We start from the raw sequence: 25,415 nt of genomic DNA on the forward strand, positions 1-25,415 counted from the left end.
TCTAATGAATTTGATATTCAATTAGATGAAATAAAAAATGAGTGATGAGCTAATCTCAGTTTGTGCGATTTGTCAAATGAATGTGAATATACATGTGAAAATTAATATAAAATGTGAATACTGACATATATGTAGATATAGGGAATATAAGTGATGTGCTTGTGAAAAAGATTTGCTTGTGAGAGGTTGTAAAAATGAAAAATGAAATAAAAAATCCTTATAAAAGTCCAAAATAAATGAATAAAATATCCATGCACATAGAGTTGCTTTGTGGACCATGTGCATCTGTTTCCAAAAGTCTGTGGTGAAATGAGGGAAAAATTAGTAAATGTAGTCAATGCATAATGATTCAATCTTATGCGCATGATCGTTTCATGCCTTAAGCTCAAAGAGTGTTTTAAGACACATGTCGTATAAACATTTATAGTGTGTCTTATAATATATTGCAAAACCCACATTAATAAAATGTGCGATATAGCACCAGATATGTCATGGTCTTATCCTAGAATAAAAAAATTCAACTACAATACATTCAGCACTGAATGGACAGTGATAAACTTACTGGAGTCTACATAAAAGCCCCCAGGTCTATGTCAATATTCAGACCCCTGGGGGTCAATGTCTTTAGTCTGTAGATCCAGTAAGTCTCACGTTGGCATTGTTTTCGTAGCCTATCTCCACCTCTCCAATGGTTATCGACCCTCTCAACACCTTTGTATATCAGGCCATCGGGATTGCCTCCATGAAACAGACTGCAATGCTTGGAGACTCTGTGTGTCATTACTTGCTTTCGGATGTTGCCCATGTGTACCAGCACGCGCAACGGTCTTGAGGTGCGTCCCACGTACTGGAGACCACATGGGCATGAAAGCAGGTATACAATATAATCAGTGCGGCAGTTCAGGTTTTGTTTTATTTTAAATTTTTCTTGTGTAACGTTGGAGATAAATTCGGTTCTCTCACCCTTAGAGACCTGTTTACAGGCCTTACATCCAAAGCATCCAAAGAAGCCTATCGGAGGGGGAAGCCAACTCTTCTCCTTTTTTAAACACACTAGGGGCAAGTTTAGGTTTTATGCAGGGAGCTTTTCTGAAGATCACCTTAGGAACAGGAGGGACATGGTCCTTCCTAACTGGATCTGTCTGTACCACATGCCAGTGTCGCTTTATAATTTCTTGAACCTTCCTTGCATCTGTGCTATATGTAGTGATAAAAGGTGTTTTGAAATCTGTGTTATTGTTTTTCGGTCCTTGTTTAAGCAGATTGCTGCGTGGAATTGAATTGTTTTTTTCTGCTGCAGACTCGATGAGTTCTGGCTTGTATGCCCTCTCTAGAAGTTTCCCTTGTAGTATATTAACCTGATCTTGGAATATGTTTTCTTCCATGCAATTCCTTTTGATTCTTCGGAATTGGCCGTACGGTAGCACTGGACACAGAATTTCACAGGTCCAATAAGACCCAGGGAGGGAAGCAGATTTCTCAAGCTCTCAAGGAGACATGTCAAGGTCACAAGGAAAGGGTTTTACCTGCTTCACAGACAGCATGTTACCCTGCACATGTAGCAGCAGCAGCAAGAAGAAAATGGTGCAGTGCGACAAAACAATGATAGATTTCCCCTTGAGGTTCTGAGGGTTCGTCTCCCGTCCCCTTTCCCACCCAGGCTTATCTGTGGTATGTTAGGGTTGTCAGGTGTCCGGTATTGAACTGGACTGTCCTGTATTTGGACACTCTGTCCAGTAAAGAATGAGAGGTGCTGTAATACTGGACATGTGTGTGTCCGGTATTACCTCCCTGGACACAGTGACCTGACGCACCTTTCACCATTGAGTCCAGTATTTTCGGGGGAAGCCACCTGGCACCCCTATGTGTTGTGAGGAAATAGGGACATTTACCATCACGAATTGTCTATCAAACGGCTTTAAAGATCCGCATGACGCAGTGACTGTGTGACGCGCCATTATTCGCTTATTAGACGCCGTAGGGAATGTTATGGGTGACGTGTAACTGTACTTTCCCCGGTTTCGCGTTACCGGGTCACATTCGCAGAGTTATTAAACCGCGTCTAGATTTTTAGAAGCACATTAACCCCGTCATTACCGGAGGGGCCTGCAAAGAACCGAATGGGAGAATAATCGCAATAATGGTGACCCTTTGGCAGCTGAGCGTTGCTGGGAGGTTCTGTAAGGGGGTCCAACTGAAATAGATGGAAGTGGGGCTACAGAACCGGCCACCTGATCCCAGGCACGTTACCCCCCTCCCTCTCCCAAATACATTACCTATGTATTGTTAATCAGTTTGCAAGAGAAAAAGGAAAGTGCTTCCCCAAAGAATCTATTGTTCTCATTTACAAGAAGCCTGGGCAGGTTTCTAACAATCAGTGACAGTATCAGTTACCGAGCAGGGAGAGCGGTTCTTTCCGGGTCCCAGGGCAGGGCGACTGCCAGCAGAAGGGATAGACAAACAGTAATGCATTCATTCTCCTCTACCAGGGCTAAGGGGGAATGCAATGATTTGGGCTTTGTTAAAGGCAGGTCTCTCAACTTTCACTCATCCCAGGGCCAGTCGCCTTACAGACTTCAGTGTCATCTTGTTCTAAGGCCCCTATACAAAATGCCCCTATACAATATGCCCCTATACAATATGATGGGAAGCTTTCTTCCCTGGGACAGAGAAGCGCGCCGCTCCATTCAGTAGCTCACGTTAAGGAAGCGCCTCCATATTTCGCTGAAACTGTAGGATTATTTCTATTTTATTCCTGATAAACGTTCCCTCGTCCCAATTCATGTCACCGGAAGATGAAGAGATAATTTCCTTCCCAAATCTCCCTCTAACAACCATTCAAATGATGGCAGGGATGGGTTTTTATGAACCCATTCAGTGACACAGGGTCTGGCATCCAAAGAGTTAAAATGCTATGTATTTTGCTTGTGGCCCAGAGCATCAAAATCATTTGGTTCCTTTGCTGGGCTTTTGATGTAAATACTTTTGCGGGAAAGATGCCATTATTTTAACACATAACTTCACAGCAGTGACACGGGGCACCTCAAATAAGAACTCAATATATACAAGTGAATTCCTGGCTAGCAGTCCCAACATGCAGGGGAGAGCTGTCTGCAAACACGTGACATGGTCACAGCGCTCAGGTTATTGTACTAGGCAATAATAATACAGGATGGGTACACCTCTCCAAAACTGGGGGCCAGTGCCAATTATTTATGGACCCTTCAAGTCTCAAGTAACTAGTTTAAGAAATCATAATCCTCACTGGGAGCTCGAGAGCAGCTTGTGTCATGCAGGGTGTGTAATACAGGTAATAATATATACTGTATATATATATATATATATGAGAACAAAAATTGTAGCGCCAGAGTAGGACTGCAAGTGTTAAAACCTATTGGGTGACTATAGTTAATAAAATTAATAATGTGTTTATAGTGCGAAAAATACAATGAAAATGATATGATTAAAATTGAAAATATAGATGATAATACATATACATATCAATTGGCTAAATAGTGAAACACAAATAAATTGAGTGAAAAAAGGGTGCAAAAGTGCAAAAAAAGGAAAATAAAGTCCAACCAGTCCTTTAAATGTTAGTCCATGAATAGAGGTGAATGATGCTGACAAAGGGGTTCTCCGGCTGCTCTCACATGGGATAAACCACATCCAGGAATATCTACAAACAAAAAGAGAGAGAGCGCACGCCCCATAGCATAACACTGTGTATTTATTATGAAAAAGGAAAGGGAAGGGGGGGATGGGAGGAATCAAACTCACAAGAATAAAATGGTTAAAAGGCAATTTGTGATTATATCACCACCATCCGGTTCTGTGCTGCGGAATTTCGTCTCTGTGGGCTCCTTCAGGGCTGCCTGTGGAAGTCACAGCTCACCGGATTCCTGGGGTGCCGTTTGCCGTCAGATTGCCTTCCAAGAACTTAGCTCTCCACTCCGAATGGCCGCCGTATGGATCCCACGCTGGATGTGGCCTCGTGCGCGTGCGCAGCGTCGTAGTGACGTAATCGCGCTATCAGAGTCCCTGACGCGTTTCGTCACCGCTGGGCGACTTTCTCAAAGCCCTTTTAACCATTTTATTCTTGTGAGTTTGATTCCTCCCTCCCCCTTCCCTTTCCTTTTTCATAATAAATACACAGTGTTATGCTATGTGGCGTGCGCTCTCTCTCTCTCTTTTTGTTTATATATATATATATATGAACAAAAAACAAACAAATGCGCAAGCTCTATAGCACGTAACTGAGAAAAAATTAAGGTACATTTATTTAAAAAATCAGCAACCCATAAGAAGTCGCCGCAGTGTGACAAAACGCGTAGAGCTGTGACGTCATCGCGTTTGTGTTGGTGTATTTGGAGTTCCTGGCTTTCCTGCGCTCTGGCTGGCGGTAATTTCAAGTGTTAGCAATCATTGTATGAGGGAGCAAAGGACGTGCAGGCATTGGATGCCTTTATATCTTGCTGCCAATTCATGGTGAACCTGGGCTGTTTACATCCACTCTGCAAACCTGTATATATATATATATATATATATACTGTATATATGTTTATATATATATAAATAAACAAACATATATACACACACACATACAGCTGTACAGATATAGACAGTTACAAATATCCATATATAGGAAGGGAAGGGTTATAGATACAAGGGGAGTGGGTTATTAAAGATAGGTACCTTAGTATGGAGGAGGTGCACAGCGTCCAAATGACCTGTGCAGGGTGTGCCCAGGGATCAGGTGTAAATCCAGCACCCTATACACACAGCACCAGACGTAGCACCCTATACACATAGCACCCTATACACACAGCACTAGACGTAGCACCCTATACACATAGCACCCTATACACACCGCACCAATCAGCACAGCAGGAGCAGCACACCCAGCACACAGTGCGTGCCAGGCTCTGCCCATTATCCGAGCTGTGCCATTTGAAGCCTCGGAGTCCCCTGCCCTGCTCCATACCCGGTACCACTCTGTGCCCTGCTCCATACCCGGTACCACTCTGTGCCCTGCTCCATACCCGGTACCACTCTGTGCCCTGCTCCATACCCGGTACCACTCTGTGCCCTGCTCCATACCCGGTACCACTCTCTGCCCTGCTCCATACCCGGTACCACTCTGTGCCCTGCTCCATACCCGGTACCACTCTGTGCCCTGCTCCATACCAGGTACCACTCTGTGCCCTGCTCCATACCCGGTACCACTCTCTGCCCTGCTTCATACCCGGTACCACTCTCTGCCCTGCTCCATACCCGGTACCACCCCCTGCCCTGCTCCATACCTGGTACCACCCCCTGCCCTGCTCCATACCCGGTACCATCCCCCCCCCCCCCTACACCCCATACTCCATACCCGATACCAGACCCCCCTGTTCCATACCCGGTACCCTGCCCGGGTCCTGACTCCACGTGTTACTCCCGGAGTTTCCTGGCTCACACCCCGGACCCTCCCCCTCTCTCCCTCTCACCCTCTCTCCCTCTCCCCCTCTCTCCCTCTCACTTGTGTTCGCGACTCTCAGCCAGACAAGCAAACCTCTAGGACCACGGAAGTGAACACACCTAGGACAGGTAAGCCTAGCACTGTGCTGCGGGTACCGGAGAGGGGTAATGGACCCTTAGGTCACAGTTTGGTCACTCAGGGTCACTCAGTGTTCAGCCCTCTGTGATACTTGGAAGAAGTTTTTTGACACTCAGGAGTTGGGTTACCATCCCAGGTGGCACCAACGAGACGTCCATGACCATGAAGACACGTGACTCCTGTCACTGCTTCTGAGGGGAACTTAGCAGTTATTGTGGAGTTGTGTTATCTCCTTGTGTTATCTCATTGTATTATCTCCTTGGTGAGGAGAGAGGCACCAGGGAGTTGTGTTATCATGTGTATGTCTGAATAGGACACAACATGTCAGTTTGGACAGGACTGTCACCAGGAAGGATGGTGATGAATTTTTGGGGATGTATCCAGCACCCATTAAATGATCAGGACCATTCACACAGCATGGAGCAGGTGACCTTAGGTTCCAGGTGATAATCCCTGGTAGTGACCCGGTTCCGTGGTACCTACTAGCGCTGGGGTGGCCAACTCCAATCAAGGGATCTGGCAGTATCATTTTGTAGGAGCAGCTTGTAGTCACAGTACCACTGGAGTATTATTAGCTGCTGGTTACACAGCCTCTGCCTGTCTGTGACATTGTTACACTTTTATTCATCATTGTGTACTGACCCCAAAACCAGAACCACACAGCACCAGATTAAGCAAACCCAGTAACTGTTACTGAGGTGAGTGTGTGGGGGGGGGGGGGGGGGGGGGGGGGGGAGGGGGGGGCATTCATTTTACACCCACAGAATTCTAATATTCTCTCATTTGAGGTTTATACACAAGAATAAAATGTGATGGTGAGGAAGATGCAAACTCTGCTAAGCAATGAGCCATGCCTGGGTCAGAGAGGCGGGGAATATCAGGATAACTCCGCTTCTGCCATTCTGTCCCCTCTGATCTTCCTGGGAGGGAATCTTAGGGCAATATTCTGCAGAGGGCCCAATATTTAAACGTTATGAGTCACTATGAGAAGACAGGGGGCTGCTCCGATGGCATTACTCCCACAGGAATTGGGTCACTCGTGGCATGAAGCCGAAAGGGTTAAATGAATTACCCAGGCGTGCATTCTAAACCTAATTGTGGAGCTTTACAAAGAAAACGTACTTGCACGTATATTGGTATACAGTATACATTATACACCGTATATAATGTCTGCTATATGCTGAATGTGGCGACAGTACAGGGGTGTGCGTTGGGTTTTGTCTCTTTTTGGACCAGTCCTTGGTTCCATTTAGCTGGATAGTGGCCTTTCCGTGGCTGGCAGTGGCCATTCTGTGGCTGGCTGTGGGTTCAGTATTTCTTGGTAGCCGCAGAGGCAGAAACTCATTTGGAGAGAAGCAGAAACTGGGGGATTTTTTGTACTTTATATAGATGGGTCCAGTAAAAAAGGACAAAACAAGTCAAATAAAAGGGAATATTTTATTAGAAAAGCGGAATTAGACTAACAAAACAATGCTCGTTTCTGAATGGCAAAAACAGTGCAAAAACAGTGCAACACGTGGGCAAACAGTGCAACACATGGGCAAACATTGCAAGAACAGTGCAAGAACAGTGCAACATGTGGGCAAATAGTGCAAAAACAGTGCAAAATCAGCACCGGATTTATCCAAGGATATTGAAAGCAATGGCATCTTTCACTGGTTTTGCCTCATATTTTTGCAGCATAGGTGCTGTAGTAATTAGCCCCCTGTAATGTTGGGGAGGGTGGGCTGCAGGGCCCTGCTCTGTATCATGTTGCAGGGCCCCTAGTACTGAAGGGGTTAAGCAGTATATATTATTTGCATGTGTGTCCTGTTTATATAATATGTTGGCAGTTACCTGTGCCAGGCACACACCAGCAGCTTGTTTCCAGCAGGGCCCGGGCGTCTCTTTCCTATTTCTATACCTTCTCGTGATGTGTGAGACGGAGGAGACTATCCCAGGCAGGACTTCATCGTATATAGAATAATGCATCTTGCAGTTACATATATCGACTTTCAATCAGACAGCAAAATAACGCATGCAGCCACCACTGGGGTGGAAACCATGCAGCACAGATCTGCAGCTTACAAACAGTAGAAGTGAGAAAGGAAGGACTGTGTTCTTATCGCCACGTTACTGCCACATATATATTACCACGAGCCTGGCGGGCTGCACAGCTTTTCCCACTGATGGCCTCTCTGGCAGCAAAATGGTTAAATAACAGAATATTCTGCTACCATTCAGCATTTAACCCCTCAGCTGCCAGAGGCAATGAATTGCTAGCTCCCGTGGCAGCAAGTTAAACACGAACATACACACTATCAGGGTAAGAGCATTAATAACTGAGTAACAAGTTCACTAAGTTACCAAGTAAATGTGTTGACCGGTTAAAGGTTGGATTCACTGTGACCTACTTTAAATATATATAAATAAATATTGTCTGATTCGTGGGAAGAAATGAGGCTTTTCCTAATCCTTTGACTTCCCTGTCTCTTCTTGACTCTGCTGCTTCACATACTTCCCCCATTGTGCTGAAAGTACCAATGAACATGAAGCTACAGGTATAAGACTAGACCTTTCTGCTCCCAGCTCCTCTGTCTGCACAGATCAGACACCAGGCTCTGTCTCAGAGCTCTTGCTGCTTCCACGCCATGGTTTGAGAAGGCGACAGAATGCATTGGATGACTATTAGTTGTGTATGTGATGAAGAGTTCACTTTTTTCTTTTCCGGAAGGCACTTCTTGATCTCTTACTTGGTTTAATGACAATACAATCAATTTATTGCAGAAATGGAACCTTATTGTCATCATCGATGCAGGTGAAGGTGTAACACAGGTATGTACAGTACTGGTTTATAAATAAAGCCGTTGTCCCCTGCCTAGCTCTTCTGAACCTTATTGTTTAGTAGGATAACTGTACATCAGTGGGAGATATTGGGACTGATTTAGATTAATAGTATTATTTGTGTATCTATTTCTATGGCACCAACACATTCTGCAGCTGAGTACAATGTGGGCGGTAAGAAGAAAACATACAAGCTAAGATACAATGAAACCACAGGTAACAAGGTCCCTGCTCCGAGAAGCTTACAGCCTAAAAAATGTATAACTAGTTGTAATAAGAGAAAAAGAAACATTTCTGATTATAGCAAGATCATATGGAATGTGTAATAATAACCTGTAAGAAGGGCTCAGCTAATATAGACTTACCTACAACCACGGTCGTGCTCATATATCTATTTAAAAAATGTTTTACCAGGAAGTAATACATTGAGAGTTACCTCTGGGCACAGAGTATTACAATACATGGTTACATTAAACGAACAGGGTTATACAGTCAATTCACAGACATTTCATGGCATTTTCATATATTCCAAATAATACTTGTATTATTATTATTACTCAGTGTATGTCAGTCAGGATTTATATTAATTACACAGAAGCTAACAGAACGTTTTTACTTGTACTACTAATATATTCATTGCAGACACTTGAATAAAATGATGCTCCACTCTGTAGAAAAAGAAACTTTGTACAATAAAAACATATTTACCAGGCAGGGAAGCATTCTTTAAAGTACATTTTAGATGCCTGCTCCTCCCCACCCATCAACTCTACAGTATGCACTATAATTACATTTAATTTGGACACAGACGTCTGTATCTTGGGAGCCAAACGTATACACATACTAAGCAAGTCATCTATAACTTTGCTGCTTTGTTTGCTACAAGGTTTCAAGTTACAACTAATAGAAGCTCGAACTGTCCATTTAATTTATGTCTCAGGAACAAAACACATTTTAGCATGGCCTCACCTTTTCTGTTCATACTGTAGCCTTAACCTTTGAAATTGTAGTTCACACAGAGTTGTCTCTTTGTGAGCAGAATTCTCTCCTGTTCTCAAGCACAGAAACAATCTGTGTGTAAATACATTTGAACAACTTTCAGGAGGTTGATGATCACTTTGCGAATACTTTAGCGAGACGTTCTAGAGTTGTGTAAATGTTTGTAACACACATTAGTCTCGGGTGCGTAAATGTTACATTTGCGCTAGGAGATAATATTTGCGGAGCGTCAAATCAAACTGTTCATAGACCCACACACGTGGTATATAATGTTCTCATCATATTTGGCGTCAAAAAATCTTCTCCATGATGCCCTGCCCAGCTGTGTTTTTAGTTATCACTTAATAAATATTAGTTACATTTTATACAGAAAGCTTTATTTAAACTCCTTATCTATCCTTTTGTTTTGGAATGTTGCTGATTTGAGAGTCGAGTTTTCCATCGTGCGTTTCACTCGGAATGTGATAATACTGTATATTTTGGCACTTGTTATATTTAATGGCCAGTTTGAAGTGGCCATGTGTTAGATCTCTTGAAGTTCCCGGACTGATAAGCGCTTATTGCATCAGAATGGCATTGATCATGGGAGGCAAAGCAAGTGCATCTCACTGATTAACTGTCAAACAGTAACATTCGAGTACTGCGGAAAGTTACTGTTACTTCTGATGACGTAAACTATGGCTATAATGGATATTACTTTGCAGACCCAGATTCTTTATTTATATCGTTCCTTCCATGTGCATGGCGCCTCACAGCAGTAATACATAATATATACATAACATGCATAATATACACATACTGTACTAATATATAACACATCATGGGAAGAAGCACTTCAGACATAAAAGTAACACTAGGAAAAGGAGTCCCTGCCCCGAAGAGCTTACAGTCTAAAGCTGTGATTATATCAAGCTGGCAGTAAATGATGAAGTATTTCTCGGCTGCAGGCGGTGGATTACCATAACGTTTATGCTAGGAGATAATGGTGAAAATCAGGGTAACACATCTTTCTGGGATGTATCAATGTAACCGCAAGTGATATTTTTATTTGCCACTAGCTGAGAGACCCGGCGTTGCCCGGGATGTAAATGCGTAATAGGTCGTATTATTTATAAATCGTGGAACAATAGATGACTATTTGTTGTAAAGGTTGGATAATAATGTTGAAAAGAAAGATGTAAGAAAATGTAATACGATGTTGTATCAAAATGGTTTATTGTAAACACACCACAGTACAATGTATATTTTGGTGACATAACAGATGTGAAAATGTGAGGCGTGTGTCCTGCTAGGGTGTGAGCGTGTGTGAGGCGGCGGGTGGGTGTTCAGTACGGGTGGCGCGTGGGTAGTGAGTGCTGGCTGTGGGTCGGGGTCCTGCTAGGGTGTGAGGCGGCGGGTGTGTGGCGAGTGCAGGTGACAGCTGGTCAGTGATATTGTTGCGTAGGGGCAGGAGGCGGCAGGTGTGTGTCGAGTGTGTGGGGTGGGTGAGAGGCGGCGGGTGTGTGTCGAGTGTGGCAGGTCTGTTTAGTGCGTGCGGCGGCTGTGTGGCGCGGAGATGTGAGCGGTGGGCGGGTGAAAGGCAGAAGTGCGGGTGGGCGAAAGGCAGAGGCGGGAGGGCGGACGAAAGGCGTTGAAGGAGGGGAGGTGAGGTCGGAGGGGTGGAGGGGAGGTGAAGGGGGGCGGAGGGGAGGTCGGAGGGGAGGTGAGGATGGGTGGTATGGGGGGGGGTGGTGGGGGATGGTGAGGGGAGGTGAAGGGGGGGCGGAGGGGAGGTGAAGGGGGGCGGAGGGGAGGTGAAGGAGGGGTGAGGGGAGGTGAAGGGGGAGAGGTGAAGGGGGGGTGACGGGAGGTGGAGGGGGTTGCCGGGAGGTGAAGGGAGGGGGGGGGGGGGTGACAGGAGGTGAAGGGAGGGGGGGGTGACAGGAGGCGCAGGGGGGGGTGGTGACAGGAGGTGAAGGGGGGGTGAAGGGAGGAAGGGGGAGGTGGAGGAGAGGAAGGGGGAAGAGGGGGGTGGGGGAGGAGGGGGAAGAGGGGGGTGGGGGAGGAGGGGAAAGGGGGGAGAAGGGGAGAGGGGGGGAGGTGGGGGAAAGGGTGAAGGGGGGAGGTGGGGGAAAGGGTGAAGGGGGGGAGGTAAGGGTGAAGGGGGGAGGGGTGAAGGGGGAAAGGGGGTAAAGGTGGGGGAGGGGAAAAGGGGGGAAAGGTGGGGGAGGAGGGAAAGGGGGGAAAGAGGGGTGGAGGGGGGGAAGAGGGGAGAGGGGGGGATGGGGAAAGGGGGGAGGTGGAGGAGGGGAAGTGGGGAGGTGAGGAGGGTAAGGGGGGAGGTGAGGAGGGGAAGGGGGGAGGTGAGGAGGGTAAGGGGGGAGGTGAGGAGGGTAAGGGGGGAGGTGAGGAGGGTAAGGGGGGAGGTGGAGGAGGGGAAGGGGGGAGGTGGAGGAGGGGAAGGGGGGAGGTGGAGGATGGGGGAGGTGGAGGAGGGGAAGGGGGGAGGTGGAGGAGGGGAAGGGGGGAGATGGAGGAGGGGAAGGGGGGAGATGGAGGAGGTGGTGGGAAGAGGGGGGAGGTGGTGGGAAGGGGGGAAGAGGGGGGAGGTGGGGGGAGGTGGTGGGAAGGGGGGAGGTGGGAAGGGGGGGAGGTGGTGGGAAGGGGGGGAGGTGGTGGGAAGGGGGGGGAGGTGGGAAGGGTGTGGGAAGGGGGGGAGGTGGTGGGAGGTTGTAAGGGGGAGTGAAGGGAAGGTGAAGGGGGGTGAAGGTGGGGGTGAAGGGGGGTGAAGGTGGGGGTGGAGGGGAGGTGAAGGGGGGGGGTGGAGTGGAGGTGAGGGGGGGGGTGGAGGGGAGGTGAAGGGGGGGGGGTGGAGGGGAGGTGTGGAGGGGGGGTGGAGGTGAGGTGAAGGGGATGTGGAAGGGAGGGGAAGTGTAGTGAGGGGTGGGTGAGGGGAGGTGAAGGCCGCTCACTCACCCGTCCGGCAGCTCCCACGTGGATCTGAGGCGGGAGGCAGCGTGTTGTGGCCGCTCCCCCGCTGACTGTAGCGGCGCCGGGGGGGGGGGGGTGGAGGGGAAGTGAGTGAGGGGAAGTGAGTGAGGGGAGGTGATTGCTCCGCTCCCCCGCTGAGTGTAGCGGCGCCGGGGGGGGTGGAGGGGAAGTGAGTGAGGGGAGGTGATCACTCCGCTCCCCCGCTGAGTGTAGCGGCGCCGGGGGGGGGGGGGGGTGGAGGGGAAGTGAGTGAGGGGAGGTGATCACTCCGCTCCCCCGCTGAGTGTAGCGGCGCCGGGGGGGGGGATGGAGGGGAAGTGAGTGAGGGGAGGTGAAGGGGGGTGAGGGGACGTGAAGACCGCTCACTCACCCGTCCGGCCGCTCACTCACCCGTCCGGCAGCTCCCACGTGGAGGGGGGGGGGGGTGAAAGCGCGGGAAACAGGAAGAGGCGGAGCCTCCGGGACCGGTGGGGAAGAGAGCGGGAGATGTGCTGCTAACACTGTGAGACCCGCTAATGTATGTAACACCCCCCCCCCGTGTGTGTGTGTGTCTGTGTGTGTGTGTGTGTCTGTGTGTGTGTGTGTGTGTGTGTGTGTCTGTGTCTGTGTCTGTGTGTGTGTCTGTGTGTGTGTCTGTGTGTGTGTCTGTGTCTGTGTGTGTGTGTGTGTGTGTGTGTCTGTGTCTGTGTCTGTGTGTGTGTGTGTGTGTCTGTGTGTCTGTGTGTGTGTCTGTGTGTGTGTCTGTGTGTGTCTGTGTGTGTGTGGTTTTTTTTTTTTTTTTTTTGGACCTTTGGCCCGTCACTCCGCCTCAGGCCAATGAGAGGTGTGGGGGGCGGGCCAAGGGGGTGGTGTGAGTGTGTGAGGCCAATGAGAGGTGTGCGGGGGCGGGCGGCCCAAGGGACCAATGAGATTGCCGCTAGGGACACCGGACATCCAGGCAGGCAAACATACAGTGCTTTCACTAATATAGTATAAGATAAAGGTTCCGAAAATTCCTTATTCCTAATATTTACTTATTTTTGGTACACATTTTCGTGTATTGAATTACAATGCCTTGTATTATAATGTCTCATGTGTACCACGCTGCTAGAGTTGCCAGGTGTCCAGTATTGCACCGGACTGTCCGGTATTTGGTCCAGTAACAAGATAGAGCTAATACTCCGTGTCCGGTATTACCTCTCTGGACATAGTGACCTGACCGGCTTGGGGGGCCGCGGGATTTCCTCGAGCAGAGAAAGAGAAGGGTCGGTGCTAGGGGGCTAGGCAGCTTCCTCCATCCTGATTGGTTGCTGCTGGGTAAGGCGCGTTGGAACTTTCGCCCTTGTGTCCAGTATTTGTGGGGAAGCCACCTGGCAACCCTACACGCTGCTTATAGTGCATGTTTGGTGCCATATAGAGAGATATACACGTTTATAGAGAGGGGCATTTTGCAGGCTATTGAAATGCTTCATGATAAGGTGTTTGTTGCATGCATGCGACTCACAATGACCAATATCTATTCAATGTAACATACAAACGCTTCCAGATATCCCTTTTAAAGCATGGAGCCAAAAAGTGACACACTTGACATGCAAATAAGCACGATAACACCCACAGGTATTAATAATAGCTGCAGTTTGAAGCCTGCACCGGACGGGTAGAGGTTAGGAGTCTTGTTCTCCTTACTGTGAATCCATATATACAACGTGGCCAGACCTGGAGAAATACTTTCTGTATTTCCCCAACAGGACTTATTTACACTGTGTTTCCTGGATCCTCGGCTCCCAAGGAGCAGCCCGAATGAGGAATGGCTACAGAATTCATCAAGAGCTGCTGCAGTGGGTGTCTGCATGCTGACACGGGAAAGGGTAAGAATGACATCATCACGAGGCTGCGCGAACCAATGACAGCATTCGCTCCCAAAGAGCATATTATACTGTACATTGTATCACTATTTCTAATTACTTTAAGTCTCTGCCACAGTAATAAACAAAGGGGGCGTCCTGCTCCAGATCATGGGCTTCAATTCTGGTCTTTGGAGAGATGGAGAACATGACGTTAAAATGCACATTTTTCAGCGATGTTACCTATTAACCCTCCCGTGTCCCGCTGTCTCCAGAGATATATTTGCCAGGATTATATTTACTTGTGGTTGTGTGTAAACATGGCTGTAATTGTCTCGCCTCTGACGTTGTGACATCATTACATTACAATGATATCATAAAGCAAAGTAACTCACTTGCTCATCGTTTTAACGATTGTTACATCTCTCCCCCGTGGTTTGATGTCTTGGCGTGTAGTGCTGACAGAGCAGTGCATATTGTGACATTGTTTCACTTCTATCGCTATGATGGTACCTGTATCACGATACGACATGTCACTGGTCAGGGTTCTGCTTATGTGTGAGCTGGCATTTGATTTTGCAAACTAATCGTGGTGTAAGGGCTGCCTGATGGGAGGCGCTGCATTTGCTTAGCTATTTGCAAAGGGAGTGCATACAATGTCCTATCGAGTTATTGCTCTCCAGTTATTGCACCTTATTGCTTCCCATTTGTCAGTACTTAGCGCCGCTAAGGTTTGGCTACATGTATTTTCATTTCTCTTGCGTACATGTGCTCACTTAGGTCCTTCCAGCTGGGTATTAACCCCTTGGTCCCTTACATGTGCTCACTTAGGTCCTTCCAGCTGGGTATTAACCCTTTGGTCCCTTACATGTGCTCACTTAGGTCCTTCCAGCTGGGTATTAACCCCTTGGTCCCTTACATGTGCTCACTTAGGTCCTTCCAGCTGGGTATTAACCCCTTGGTCCCTTACATGTGCTCACTTAGGTCCTTCCAGCTGGGTATTAACCCCTTGGTCCCTATAAAAGGGACACGTTTACATTTTCAGATTAACACAGGATTCATGTATCTGAAATCTCCCCCCCGGAAGATTTGGGCTGATAGTGTCGTTGATTTGTAAAATGTCCCCGTTTTAATGTAAATAGAGCAGGGGTGTGGACAACTCCAGTCCCTCAAAATCACCAACGGGTCAAGTTTTCGGGCTATCCTTGCTTTAGCACCACTTCAGAGCTACTGATTGAGCCTCCTGTGCTGAAGCAAGGATATCCTGAAAACCTGACCTGTTGGTGGCTCTTGAGAACTGGAGTTGCCCGCCGCTGAGATAGGGGGTAGAGGCACTCACAGTTCCAGAAATGTTGATTGGAAGGTGATGTGGGGTAATAGACCTACTTATACCCAGTGAAGTATTATATTTAAGCCACCAGAGAAAAAACTTGTGGCACTCGGATCACATAATCACAGAGCTTTATTCTGCTGCAATAATTCTACAAGAAAATGTCTTTTTGACTCGGTGAGGATTGGATCTGAGTGCGACGAGGCGTTCGCCCTGGTTACTTGTTTTCTGAAACATTCCGTGACTCGCTTTGGGATGAGGAAATGTATTTTCAGGGAAACAATAGAAGCATCAGGGAGTCCCCCCTCATAAACAGGGTGAGTTGGGCAGGATGCTGTTACTCTGCAATATAAAGCAGTAACGAGTTTCTATAAACAAACAGGATCAGGGCAAGACATTTTTATTGTTGACCTTGAGTTAGTTGGCAGGTGTGTGCGGGAGTTTTAAAGGCATTTGGGGTCAGCAAATTACATTGCAAATGAATGACATTGCAAAACCAGGATTGCATCCTGGATCTCAAAACAGACGGGCAACAGGAGTTACAAACTCATATTACTCCATCTGGCGGAAGAATGCTACACTGATCCCAAAGATGCAGTGATTAGGACGGACTTATAAAAGCATCGCTGAGAAACACTGCAATGGTAGTTGTGGGTTTTTCAACTGCTGTTCCTTCAAAATTCCCTTCAGTTTTCCTCGAACATGCAAAGATCGGATGCTCCATCTCATATATACCTATGTATGATTAAATGTTTGTCTTACATACAGTAAATCTTTCAAATGTGCCCCTATTAAATTAGCCCCTTCAATGCAAGAGGGCTGGCCAACAAACAAAAATAAACGATTATTTTGCTTGCCGACACGACCAATCCCGGAAAAGCTGGCGCGGAGCGCGTTTCCCAATGGGAAGTGCTGGGTAAAACAGGCCTGTGGGACACCCTGCAGCTCACTTGCAAAAAAAGATAAATAAAAAGAGCAAACACGTTGGGCGTGAAATGTTGATATTGCTTTCCTTAAAAGGGGTATTATTACATGCTGCATGGGTAAATATAATCAGGGCTAAATCAAATACAGAAACTCAACAGCATAAAGGGAGCCCGGGGAAATGCTGCAATGGCTTAATTGTGTCACTGTAACCGCCACATTCTGGGGATCACTTTTATACTTTCAAGTAATAGTACAGCTCAACCCCGTTATAGCGCGATCTGCTACAACGCGAATCCGCTTATAACACGGTTATTGGTGTCTTAAATACTTTATTGTACAATGCATAGAATTGTACATTATTTCTAACGCGATCCGCTTATAGCGCGATGTGATTCTTTGGACCCCAAGCACAGCGTTATAAGGGGGTTGAGCTGTACTTCTCATTGATATTGAGAATAGATGGGAGAAGATTTGTATCTGTAGTGATAATATTGCCTGAGCACGCGGTATATTCCACGCGGTCTTGTGACCAGGATAATATGTAGCCCAAAGGTTTTCATTCGTATGTTATAACGAACATCCTCGGGCTTTCTCTAGGACTCCTTGTTAAAAGGATTTTAAATGTTGAAAACAAAAAGCTACTGGAGGGTTTTTAATACCTGTTTGATCCAGATGGAAATTGAAACGTAAAGTGAACTATTTTTGGACTCGTCCGTGGGAGCCTTGTAATATACGGTATTACCTTCCCAGAACCCAAAGTCTTACCTATTCCAATATGATGCTTATGTTCCAGAGAGAAATAAGCTTTGCTCACCGAGTCTATGTATTGGGATGAAATTCTCTCAATTGAATTCTTATAGTTAAATTCGTTCATCCATTATTCCATGAATGTAAAAAAAAACGACTTTTTATTTACAGCTTTGCCTGAAAAAGAATCTTCGGATGCAGCCAAGAAAGGGTCACATATTGTCGCCCTGCCTCCAATGTCCTCTGTATCTATTAAGAGGCAGGTTGGATGTACAGAAGATTACCTTCTATCCAAGCTACCGTCAAGAGAAGTCCCGTTTGTGGTGCCAACATTCAAGCCATCCTATATACAGCCAAGGACCTTGACCAGTTCTTCTCACCCGAAGGGACTCAAAGGTAAAGCTAATAACAAAGAATAACACCTCCATGTTTATCAAGTACTATCTCTTGTAAAAGTACCTCCTCTGAGGAGGCTCTATTCATTCCAAACACTTAATTATCTTCCTAAATAAGTCCCACACATATTTTTGGGTCACTTTTATGTTCACTCGTCACCTATTACAGTATATTGACATGCCGCGGTTATATTTCTTACAGGTGAAAATGTCCCAATGAGGGATATGTTTGTACTCCATCTCCGATGGCACTCCAGGGATAACCCCGGAAAAAAAACATTTTTTAATAAGAATATTTCGCTTTATCAGGATTTTTTTTTACTTGAAAACAAATATAACTGTGGCATGTTGGTTTAATAAGTTATAATAAGACAGCCCAACTGCACCAACAAGCTTCTTGTGGGACTTCTTTTTGAAGACCTACTAAAGCTTCTCTGGCTCATCATTCTATGGAAACAAAAGAAACAGCGCACAACGCCAAATAGTGAAGCAAGTAATGCTATATATTAGTATTTACAGGGTAATAAATCTGCGTACATCAAAACAGTGGAATAGGTGCATTTAGTGTGTTTCACACAAGTTACCACTCAGCAACTGTTGTCAGAAGAGTCTGCAGCTTGCTTCTCTCAGCGGGGGCGCTACGTTGGTTCAGGAGCAGGATTAATGTCCAAAACCCCTCATCCCGCAGTACATCGCTCCCAAGGGGATTTCCCTTTACAGCAACCACGCTCCGTTGCAGGTATTGGTGCTTGGTGGGACCGCTCGTGCTTCCAAGCCGTCTGGTGCAGCTCGTGTGGCTCAGCGAGCAGATCCACTGTACGGGGGTGAGACCTCAGCTCTGCAAGGGTACACTCGGCGTGCCATGTTGTCGCTCCGTCACGGGATACTGCGTGATGACGTCACAGTCTCCGCAGCAGCGAGGGAACCGGCAGGGAGGCAGTCAAAGTCTCTCAAAGTCTCTCATATGCCCAAAATTACCACCGGGAGTAATACTAGCAGGGTGAAGCCAAAGGAGGCAATGGCAATATTAGGGCACTAGATAAAAATCATCCAACATGTTTCGTAGAATAAACTACTTCTTCAGGATTCCCCCGCTGAGAGAAGCAAGCTGCAGACTCTTCTGACAACAGTTGCTGAGTGGTAACTTGTGTGAAACACACTAAATGCACCTATTCCACTGTTTTGATGTACGCAGATTTATTACCCTGTAAATACTAATATATAGCATTACTTGCTTCACTATTTGGCGTTGTGCGCTGTTTCTTTTGTTTCCATTTCTTAGAGTGTGGGGGGTGCTGAGCCACCCCCTGTGTTTATAGCAGCAGATGCCTCTACAAATACACGGTTATGTGATATAATTTCTTCATATATACACCCTCACTGTGGTTATTGTGATTTATTTCTTGGTCACTTATTTATGTGGTTTAGTCACTGCACTTTATTTATATTCCATATTCTGGGTTAGATAGTAGCGCACAGTATTTTCTCTGTTTTTTACTCATCATTCTATACCTGGGCGGGCAAGTCCAGCCCTCAATGGTCACCAACAGGTCTGGTTTTCGTGATATACCTGATTTCGGCACAGGTGGCTCAGTATTTGACTGAGCTACTGATTGAGCCATGTGCACTGAAGCAGGGCTGTCCTTAAAACCTGACCTGTTGGTGGCCCTTGAGGACTGCAGTTGCCCACTCCTGTTCTCGACTTTACATTGTGGTACAAAGAATACCATCTGGTTGATGGTTTTTCCATCTACGAAACAGTCTATCAAATCCGATTGTAACGTGGGTTTCTAAACCAGGAAACTGACTCAGATCTGCTGCTGATGTTTTCATTTCCAGGATCTGCCAGGGCCACATTCAGCGACAGAAAAGCTGAGCTTTCCAACATGAACCAACAGGGGCCAAACTATGATGTGGTGTATAACCCGAGCTACGTCCTGCAGCACATCTCCCCGGACATGGCCAGGCGGGACAGGCTGAGCTCAGACTCTGTAAGATTATATGGATCAGGTAAGAACAATTACAGGAGCCCACAGGTGTGTGGGTGTGTCTGTACAGTATAGGGATGTTGGGAGATATATATATATATATATATATATATATATATATATATATATATATATATATATATATATATATATATATATATTTGGATGACAACTAGCACACACTAATACTGCAAGAAAAAATCCAGATAAAAAATAGCGTATACAATTTACCAGATGGTGGTCCAGCAAGAAGAAACAGCACACAAGGAATAACTTCAGATATTGTATTGAAGATGTAGACACTCGGAATGCCAACGTATCGATTCCACAAACGGAACCTTCCCAGAGGCCAAAATGATACACAGACGGAGCACCATGTCGCCTTAAGGGCTGAATGAGCACCCGCATCTTGGCTGCTTTCTGTGAACATGTTGCAGTGGGAATATTGTGTATCGGATTGCACTGTTAATGTGATTTTCGGGCGTTTTAGGCCGTGCGGCTTCTGAGTACAGCCTTTGTGATTGGCTATTCAGTGGCAACACTATCCATGTTTTACTAATATGTATTTGGTCATTGACTTGTCTGGGGCTTATTCTTTGCCCTATACTGGCTTCCCTGTGCCCCTACTGATTTCTCTTTCACCTGCTAGTCTGCTCCAGCAGCTTGACTTCACTTTAAGCTTATTACCGGTTGCCCGTTTTTGAGAAGGTGTTTGTAGTTGTCTCCTGGCCTTTTCATACTACTGTTCTCCTGTGTAGCCTAGTCAGTACTTGTCACATTTATGTAGAGTAGCTGTGACTCTAGCTGATTATACACTCTGTGAATGTGATTATGTCTTGCTGCTGAAGATGCTTAGTACTGTTGTATAGTTTGTATACTAGTATTTTGAGCTGACTTGTCCGCTCTTCTATATTCATTTCACTATGTGTCTCCCCCACTGTCTCGCCTACCCTTCCTATATGGCCCCCCCGAGTTTTTAATGTATCTTTCCATGGTCTCCCCATTTCACACTATGCTGGCTGCAATGTACAGGCGCAGGGCTGGTTGCTATGCGACCTAGCGACGCTCAGCTTTGCCGGCAGCTCTCTATCCCCCTCCAAGATGGCCGCCCGCCGTCTTCTGTACTCCGTGCGCATGCGCACGGTCGGTTGCTATGCAACAGCGGACGCCTAGCATTGCCAGGCGGAGAGGGCACCAATGCGATCCACCACAGGGAGAGCATACCCCGTTTCGGCAGCCCGCTCTGCTTTACAGGCAGACAGTACCCCATAGGGGCCTTTACTACATTCTTGTATGGGGCATTGCGCAAGCGCTATGCGGGTTGCCATGACCACCAGACACGCAGATCCTGAGTGGCTGGGAGCGATCAGCTGAGTTGAACACTGGAAGCCTCCTGTATACCTGAGAAATTCACTCCAAGATGGCCGCTCGTTTGTGATTTTGGGATCTCATGGGAAACACCTGGTATGTACACATGTTGTTGGTTAATCTGATTGTGTATGGGGTGGAGTCACTGGGTTTTCAGGTATATATGCATTCACTTGTTGGTAGCACTGTATACACATCCCCTTGAAAAAGACCTCTCTGTGGGGTCGAAACGTCGGTTATCTGTGATGCTGTTTAAGCTAATATAACCTTTTGTCATCTTCCTGCTGTGTGCGGTCCCTACTTTATCAGTCCTCGGATGGTAACGTATATTCTTTCTATTTATTTTTAAGGGACAAGCACCAAGCCTTTTCTTTACTAGGAGTGCTGATTCTTATATATATATATATATATATATATATATATATATATATATATATATATATATATATATATATATATATATATATATATATATATATATATATATATATATATATATATATATATATATATATATATATATATATATATATATATATATATATATATATATATACGAACCTTGATTTACAGCACAATGTAATTGTTCTTTCTGCTTGGGTCAGTATCAGACTTACACTATCTTTATACCTTTTCAGTTGTATACACAACCCCTCTGACCACACACTTTCCATGTCGCACAGACCTTTTAGCTGGAAACATTGACTCCACTTCCAACCTTTTCTTGGCTGGGGTTTGACACAGGAAAGGGAGAGGTTTTGTGAGCAGAGTGTGATACTTGTTGTTATAATGTCATTTCTCCCTAACTCTTTCTTTCGCTCCCAAATAACCAAGTGAAACTTGAACCACGAAACCAGGAGCGCATATCTGGAAACATTGACATTTTGATGCATGTTAAAAGCACATTAATGATGTATTCCCTTACTCAGTAGGCTTAGAAACTGAGGCTGAATGAAGCTTCTCTTTTTCCCAGCAATGGGAAGCATATTGAATACGGATGTTCTCTTGGAATTAGATGAATACACCTACACCAGACACATTGTTTCTGTTCACAATGTTTCTAATTCATTCACTTGTATTATATTCAATGAGATTACATCTCCTATTGCTCATGCTATTTGCTTTGTTTTAACATATCACATGTATGTATTGCTGCGTTGCATATGCACACAAAATACCAGCAAGCTCAAGAAACCTCAAAACCCACCACATTATATGTGTGTGTGTGTGTGTGTGTCCCCAAAGGGAGTGCTACTGACTGCGTGGTCAAAAGTATACAGCAAAAGACAAAAAAGCCCAATGCTACATCCAATATGACAAAAATACCCAGTCAAATACTTATATATTCTCTTGAACAAGGGTCAGCTGGTCTCAGATGTCTGGAGGTTAGTGGCCCCTCCTCCCCAGGGTTTCAGCTCACCCCTCCCCACTTTCTAAGTTAGCAGGTCTTTTTCATGTTACTGGGTTTGGACAGATCCAATGTGGTCATTCTCCCTCCAAATAGAGGTAAATAAATAGGTAAATTATCATTTTAATCAGGTAGTGTTAGGACCTGCTAATGGTCATGCCTTGATGTGGCTTGCAGGCTTACAACGCTTTGGCCAAAGGGTTTAACTAGATGACCCTTTTTCAAGAGACTATATAAGTATTTCACTTTGTATTTTTGTCATATTGGATGTAGCATTGGGCTTTTTTTGTGTTTTGTTATATGCATTGCATATGCCACATATATACCACTGTGTGCCAATGTTACCACTATCATAATTTCTACATTAGTCATATACAAGATTGGAAAAACCTAAAGAAAATCAGATTTATACAGAACCAACAATTCCATAACAAAGAAGAGAAATAATACTGTATGTCAGGGGTCTCAACTGCAGACCTCAAGCCCCCCTAGGTCATATTATCAGGATATCCCTGCTTCAGCACATGTGGCTAAATTAGACCCTGCTTCAGCACAGGTGGCTCAATTAGACCCTGCTTCAGCACAGGTGGCTCAATCAGTCCCTGCTTTAGCACAGGTGGCTCAATCAGATTGAGCCACCTGTGCTGAAGCTGGGATATCCTGAAAACCTGACCTGTTGGGGTCTTAAAGACTGGAATTGAGAACCCCTCCTGTATGTTATCAGTTTAAAATGAAGGATCCTGCTTGTTAATCAACGCCGTGTGTTATACGGATGTAATTGTTGGGACCACGTCACGTGGTTCCGCTTGTTGACGGATGGGTGAGGCAGAGCTTGCTGGATTACCTATTTTGGGTTTGGTGCTACGAGTTGGTTTAATGCACAATGAGTGAAAGGGATTACAGATAAATGTAATAAATGTACGTTTATCCATCTTTTAACTTCAATGCATTACCCACTAGGGCTTTCCTTTACATTGTACCGGGGTGTACTGGCGCGCTGTGTGCGCGCGCTTAATATTCTCCCATAATTCTTCTCCTAATACCGGGTTCTTTTACGGCTTTTCTGACGTAATTGAATTCTAGTAACCTCTTGTTTATTTAAACACCCCAGAGAAATATGATTGACTTTAAAAGGTGCTTTAACTTATGTCTTAACGAGGAGACTTTTAAGGATTTAGAATAATTTGCCGCCTGTTTTGTACGGAGAAGGATCGCAGCAAAAAGGCTGTTTCGGTAGCACAGAGTCACCATAATATTATAATTGTCCCCGGGAACAGGATGCAGGAGCCTTAAGTTAAACTGAGCTCTCGTCCTTCGCTTACTAAAAATTAGATTGTAAGCTGTTTGTGGCAGTAACGCTCTCTGCGGAATGGTTTTGTGTTTTTTGCATAGTGTCCCGCTAACACACAGGATCTTGTTACATTGAAACTAAAGAGAACTCCTTGTATTTCTGCGTTTATTTCAGTTTGTGATTTGAGAGGCAACAAAGAATCCACTTCTCCCGGACTCAGCAAATCCATGTATGATCTGACCAGCTCCCCCCAGTATATCCAGGTATGTCGGAGGGGAGGGGAGAGGGGGGGTGGTCCGCATACACCTCATTGCGCAAGGACACAGCATTTCAAACTGACCCTATCGCCCCGTGACCCTGATCGGGGTGATGTGCTTCGCAGTTACTGACACTTTGTTCCCGGCTCTTAAATTAACTACCGAGCCGAATCTTGCCAGGAAATGTCAGGAATTTAGGAACAGCACAAATTGCACAAATGTGTCCGATGTGGCACTTAAACCCCTCTTGTGAGAGGGAGACTTGGCGCGTTTATGTAAACAAGTCACATGAGAGGAGCTGTATGATCCGCCCCTGCTGTTACTTCACTAAAAGTCATTTATATTCTCACAGATCTGTTCACGGCAGCAATTTTGTCCAAAATTGTTGTTGTTCTTTTAACATGATTGGGGGGGTCTCCCGCAGATGGGGTGCTCTCTGCAGCTCCGAGGACCCCCAGGTTCTCCGGACAGTTACAGTTTTAGCTGCCCATGTACTGCCTGTTTTTTTTTTGTTTTTTTTAATGGTGGCACCAGTGGTCATCTCGCACCATCATTCATTGGCCCGTGGTTTGGTAGCCATTTTATTTCCCCGGGATGGGGGTAGAAGCAGTGCTGCAGTCGTAAAAAAAAAACCCAGAAGGTATACAGTACCATACCACGCTCCATGAGGGTTCAAAAGGACGAAGGTTTATGGACGAATTATGCGAATTCGTCTCATACTGTTCAATGACTTTTTCATCTGGTGATGTAAAAAAAAAAAAGAGGCATTAAGGGGTTAAAGGGGTTAAAGGGCCCCCACAAATAACAAATGTAAAATAAATCTAGCTTTTTCACTGGGTCCCTGTGTAAGCGGCCGTCCAGTACCCAACTGCCCCCCCCCCTCTGACACACCACTTTGCTCTCACCCCACTCTATTACTCTTCCCCTATCATACTCCCCCCATGCCCCCCACCTCTCTCCCCCTCCCTCTTACACCCCTCTCATCCTCCCACTCCCCCCACCTCTCTCCCCCTCACTCTCTTACACCCTCTCATCCTCCTACTCCCCCACCTCTCTCCCTCTCATCCTCCCACTCACCCCACCTCTCTCCCCCTCCCTCTCTTACACCCCCTCTCATCCTCCCACTCCCCCCACCTCTCTCCCCTCCCACTATTACAACCCCCCACTCTCACTCTTCTCGCACCTCTCTTCCCCTTCCCTCTCTTATACCCCCTCTCATCCTCCCCCCCCCCACCTCTCTCCCCCTTCCCTCTTACACGCCCCTCTCCTACCTCTCCCCCTTCCCTTTTACATCCTCTCTCATCCTCCCTCTCCCCCACCTCTCTCCCTTTCCCTCTCTTACACCCCCTCTCTCACTCTCCCCGCCACCTCTCTCCCCCTCCCTCTCTTACACTCACTCAGCCTCCCTCTCCCACCACCTCTATCCCCTCCCTCTCTTACACCCCCTCTATCTCTTCCCCCACCTCCCTCCCCCTCTTCTCTTATAGCCC

The 25,415-nt window shown here is 46.1% G+C and overlaps 1 protein-coding gene across 3 annotated transcripts in view; it reads left to right on the forward strand.

The window, feature by feature from the left end:
* Positions 1-4,970: 4,970 nt before the first annotated feature.
* TC2N (tandem C2 domains, nuclear) overlaps positions 4,971-25,415 on the forward strand; it is a 46,137-nt gene continuing 25,692 nt past the window's right edge. The window contains exons 1-6 of one of the 3 annotated variants that reach the window (XM_075614539.1): positions 4,971-5,589; positions 8,366-8,413; positions 14,119-14,238; positions 17,390-17,614; positions 19,453-19,623; positions 23,843-23,931. In XM_075614539.1, the coding sequence (XP_075470654.1) occupies positions 14,178-14,238; positions 17,390-17,614; positions 19,453-19,623; positions 23,843-23,931 (546 nt within the window). In that variant the 5' untranslated portion in view covers positions 4,971-5,589; positions 8,366-8,413; positions 14,119-14,177. Of the gene's footprint in view, positions 5,590-8,132; positions 8,414-14,118; positions 14,239-17,389; positions 17,615-19,452; positions 19,624-23,842; positions 23,932-25,415 lie in introns of those variants that run through there. The other 2 variants (XM_075614538.1, XM_075614537.1) reach the window with 2 other exon arrangements.

The sequence above is a fragment of the Ascaphus truei genome, chromosome 9 (assembly GCF_040206685.1).
Source record: "Ascaphus truei isolate aAscTru1 chromosome 9, aAscTru1.hap1, whole genome shotgun sequence".
Taxonomy (NCBI): domain Eukaryota; kingdom Metazoa; phylum Chordata; class Amphibia; order Anura; family Ascaphidae; genus Ascaphus; species Ascaphus truei.